This window comes from Triticum aestivum, chromosome 2D (assembly GCF_018294505.1).
Source record: "Triticum aestivum cultivar Chinese Spring chromosome 2D, IWGSC CS RefSeq v2.1, whole genome shotgun sequence".
Taxonomy (NCBI): domain Eukaryota; kingdom Viridiplantae; phylum Streptophyta; class Magnoliopsida; order Poales; family Poaceae; genus Triticum; species Triticum aestivum.
Window position 1 is genome coordinate 491,845,411 of NC_057799.1, and position 4,360 is coordinate 491,849,770.

At 48.0% G+C, this 4,360-nt stretch overlaps 1 protein-coding gene across 1 annotated transcript; it reads left to right on the plus strand.

The window, feature by feature from the left end:
- Positions 1-2,603: 2,603 nt before the first annotated feature.
- LOC123049689 (uncharacterized protein YwkD) lies at positions 2,604-3,625 on the plus strand. Its single transcript, XM_044472579.1, has 3 exons — positions 2,604-2,908; positions 2,987-3,095; positions 3,184-3,625. Exons 1-3 carry the CDS (start codon positions 2,733-2,735, stop codon positions 3,403-3,405), a joined length of 507 nt encoding a protein of 168 aa, XP_044328514.1. The 5' UTR covers positions 2,604-2,732; the 3' UTR covers positions 3,406-3,625.
- Positions 3,626-4,360: the final 735 nt, after the last annotated feature.

Sequence of the window (4,360 nt, forward strand, 5' to 3'; positions counted from 1 at the left end):
TTTGGTCAAATCTGGTCAAACTATGGTCATACTATGGTCAAACTACTTATTCAAGAAATATTAGTGGTACTAAATAATTATTCAAGAATATTAGTGTTACTAAATAATTATTTCAGTCTTTTTTGAATTTTGGTCAAATCTTGTCAAACTATGGTCAAACTACTTATTCAAGAAATATTAGTGTTACTAAATAATTATTGTTTTTTAGAATAATAGTTTCAAACTCAAACAGTGAAACGCGTGACTTAATGCTCAAGCTAAACTCCTGAGGGTTAATAGGATTGACATCTTACTATTGTCAGGAAAACAACAAGTCAGACTTGAAAACGAGGGGGAATAGAACCCGGAAGTTAAGTGTGCTCAGGCTGGAGTAGTGAGAGGATGGGTGACCGGCTGGGAAGTTAGATGATCTAAGTTATACGACACGGGACGAGCACATCTAATCTTGTCACCAGTCAGTTGTGATGCATTTCGGGTTGTTTTTTGATAAAGGAAAAATATTAATATTAAGAAGATGTCGGTTATTCCCATCTTCTACGACAACACAATATAAGAAATAAGTCTAGATATCGAGGATGCACACGACTAAAAAAAGAAAACCCCAAAAGGGCATGACCCCAAAAAAGTCATGCTCGAGTTATCAACGGCACAGAACAACGGGCAACGTCCCCTAGCAACACCCTTGACAACACATAGACCGCGATAAAAAGGTTCTCCAATATCGAAACTTCGAGTAAAGGTATGACTCGCAGGCTCCCCCATTGCCTAATATAACCACTGAAGGAAGATGAAGGGTTTTCACCCTGAAGAGCAGATCCAAACAGCCTCCAGCCAAATTCTTCAACAAGGAGAATGTGAAAAATAACATTGTCAGGTATACAACCAATTAATGTCACACCTAGGGTTTCAGCTCAGACTTTCGAGACCCGGTACTCGAAGTGTACCACCAAACTAAAATCAATATTTATTGGTGCGTCCTTTTTTCGAGTCGGCACTTTCATAGCTCCTAACATCAAGAAAGCTGTTGTGGCCAAGTTTCTCCGAGATGAGAAGGTATGCCTCCGGAGACATCCAATCACTCACACAACATTAACGTGAACATTACCGCGTGATATCCATGATCACATGAGCGAGCTACCAAGAAGCGATAAGGGCCACCACCAATGAAGAGGACGTCGCTATTGTGCAAGAAAAAGAACACAAACGTGACACCGTCGGTGCTGCCAAAGCCCAATAGGGGCCATCTGGCAACCCCGCTCCGTCCTCACTGGAGATAGCCGGCAATAGATCTGAACTTGAAGCCACTAGACCTCCAGAAGGTGGAGATGGCCGCCAAGAACAACCGTGTGTCGCCCTAGAAAATCATCACCACGCTCCCCGTGGTCGGCTAGAGCCGCTAAATCCGTAGAAAGCTTCACTCCCTGAAAAGACGACCACAACCGTGGATCGCTGGCCACCTTAGGAAGCGGCGCTCCCTGAAAAGGACAACCTCAGTCATTATTTGCCGGAGGAGAAAAGGCGGCGGCCACCCAACACGCGGAAGAGGTGTGAGAAGTACTACATTATTTCAGTAAAGATGGTTGTGGGCATTGGGTAGAGGCCAGGGATATACTACCGCCGTCGGGACATTTTTCTATAAAACATCTTATATTCTGAGACGGAGATAGTAGCCTTCTTTTCGTGCAAACTCTTGTTTGTGGGTAGGGATGGCAATGAGTACCCATTACCTATGTACCCTGCGGTAAAAACCCTATTAGGGTAAAGGTATGAGACAAAATGTTACCCATGGGTATATAAATAGGAGAATCTCAAACCCATCGGGTAGAAAGGGTACGGGCATGGGATCACATAACCCATACTCGCATACCCATGTATCCTTATAAAATGTAACAAATATAGACAAATTACCTCTATATTTTGTCATGAGTTTGTTAACTTAAAATTTATGACTATGCGCTACTATTTATGACTATGTGTTGATGTTTTGATGTGTCGTTCTTTACAAGGAAGTGTTGATTTTATAGAATGTATTGTTGTTTAGGATGTGTTGTTGTTTATAAGTATGTATTGATGTCATTATGTGTTGTCCTTTATAAAATATGATTGTATGTTGTTGTACGTAATAATGCGATGCTCAAATTAATGTTATTCAGACATGGGTATTTTTATCCGTGGTACCCGTTTACCCTGTAGGGTGACAGGTATGAAAAAAAAGCGTACCCACTAACGGGTATGGATACTTGTGATGGGTAAGTTCAAATGGAATGGATAAAGTTATGGGATAGCTCCATCCATGTTCATACCCTGCGGGTGCCATCCCTATTTGTGGGTGAGTATATGAAAATCCGCTCCCCGTGCCTACCTGTATACCAGCAGCGTCGAGTAGCTGAGTATTGATTTGGTCAATTTCGTGGCACGAGAAGGTGACGTGCCTGCCTGTAAGATGCCCAGCACGGCAACAGGTGGATGGATACCGAGTAAGGAGATTGAGATCGATCCCTCCTGGCGGTCAAGTCTCCTCCCCAAAGGGATCCTGATATCCTGAATCCGCGTTTGCGTTAAGACACACACTTTCTCATGTATGCGTGTACATCCCGAAACAAAATGTGGCATGTACTATGTGTATAAATACGGAGCGATGATCATCTCCTGTCTATTGACCAGGACCGCAATCGAATTCACTGAAATTGTTCATCAGTACACCATCCAAATACATTCGTCCCAGCTCCTACATGGGCCTCCCTGCCCAGGAGCAGCAGCGTGAGCCTGAGCCCGCCCTGCCGCTCGTCCGCCTGAACCACGTCGCCTTCTCGTGCACGTCCGTCGAGGACTCCATCGACTTCTACCGACGCGTGCTCGGCTTCCAGCTGATCCAGCGCCCGGCGTCCCTGGACTTCGGGGGAGCATGGTGAGGACGCACAAATTCAAATGCTTCTTGCCGCGTCGTACAAATGCATTTGGTGATGTGAAATGTTGCTCGTCGCAGGATGCATAGAGACGGCATGGGCATACATTTGCTGCAGCGGAGCGCCGGCAGCGACGCGCCTCCGAGGTCGCCGGCGATCAACCCCAAGGGCAACCACATATCGTTTCAGGTCAGTGCAGATCAAGCACGGAGGGAGTTGGTGGCACCCTCGTCGTTGATTAATCTCTGACCCGTCGTGAGCGGTTTGGAAATGGCAGAGCTTGGACATGGCGCTGACGAAGGCGAGGCTGCGCGGCATGAACCTGGAGGTGGTCACCACGAGGGTGTGGGACGGCGAGACGACGGTGGAGCAGCTCTTCTTCCACGACCCCGACGGGAACGTGATCGAGATCTGCAACTGCGAAGACCTTCCCGTGGTGCCCCTTGCTCCGCCTGCTTGCCTTGCCAAGCAGACGGTGCAGATGAACGTGCATCTCTAGTTCTCGGGCTAGTAGTATACTCCCGCCGTTCCATATTACTCGTCCCTAAATTATACTAAATCAACGACAAGTAATATAAAACGGAGGGAGTATTTCCTAAGGATAATCTTTCTAAAAAATGAGGAAATTGTTGTTATAGACAAATATGATTTGATTCATTTCAATTGTATGACGTATAGCAAAGAAAATGAGAATGTACGTGATAACCCTGATTTGCACATTAATTGTTGCCTGGGAAGTGCTTAAGAGCATCTACAGCAGGACGGCTCAAACTTATCTGAAACGTCCGGCAGATGATCCGGTCATTGACCGGTTACAAAATTTCGATCTAGACGGGCGCCTCAAACAGGCCTCAAACGTCCGGGCTGACCGGCATCCCTTATATTCAGCCTAAATATGAGGGCGTCCGCTATGTCGGATCCGGCCCACACTGGCTCACCCGACCCCACATATATTCCCCTCATCTGCTCGCCGGACCAAACCTTAGCCACTCCCCTCCGTCACCCAAGGCCACCTCCGGCGATCTTCGGTCGTCTCCGACATGGCGGGCAACGGATCTGACTCCCACCAGTCCGGATCCGCGACTGGGGTGTCATCCCATGCGGGTTGGAGGAGGCAACGGTCGTCCGCATTGCACTCCGCCGCTCCCGGGAGGACAGCGTCCGGCCGACGGCAGGATCTATCCAACGCGACTCCATAGCGTCGGCTTAACGGGCAATTGAATCCTCTGGGGTTGATGCGGCAGCGCGGGTGGCTGCAAAGGAGGAAGTCATCCGCGCACGCATTGCGAAGAAGCGGCAACAGACGAACACGCACGCCCTCGCCCGAGAGCAGAATCGGGCGGTCTGTGCCATGGCTGGACTGCTACCTAAGGAGGAGAAGGAGGACAACAACGGCGAGGACAGCTCCAGCTCGATCCCTATTGCGTCTTCGACCAATACTTCCGCGATAAGGA

What these genes read in the sequence shown, in the direction of transcription:
- LOC123049689 (XM_044472579.1), top strand. Translation starts at nt 2,733, where the DNA reads ATGGGCCTCCCTGCCCAGGAGCAGCAGCGTGAGCCTGAGCCCGCCCTG. An exon ending in CTGGACTTCGGGGGAGCATG is followed by an intron (nt 2,909 to 2,986) that starts GTGAGGACGCAC and finishes TGCTCGTCGCAG; the next exon opens with GATGCATAGAGACGGCATGG. An exon ending in GCAACCACATATCGTTTCAG is followed by an intron (nt 3,096 to 3,183) that starts GTCAGTGCAGAT and finishes TGGAAATGGCAG; the next exon opens with AGCTTGGACATGGCGCTGAC.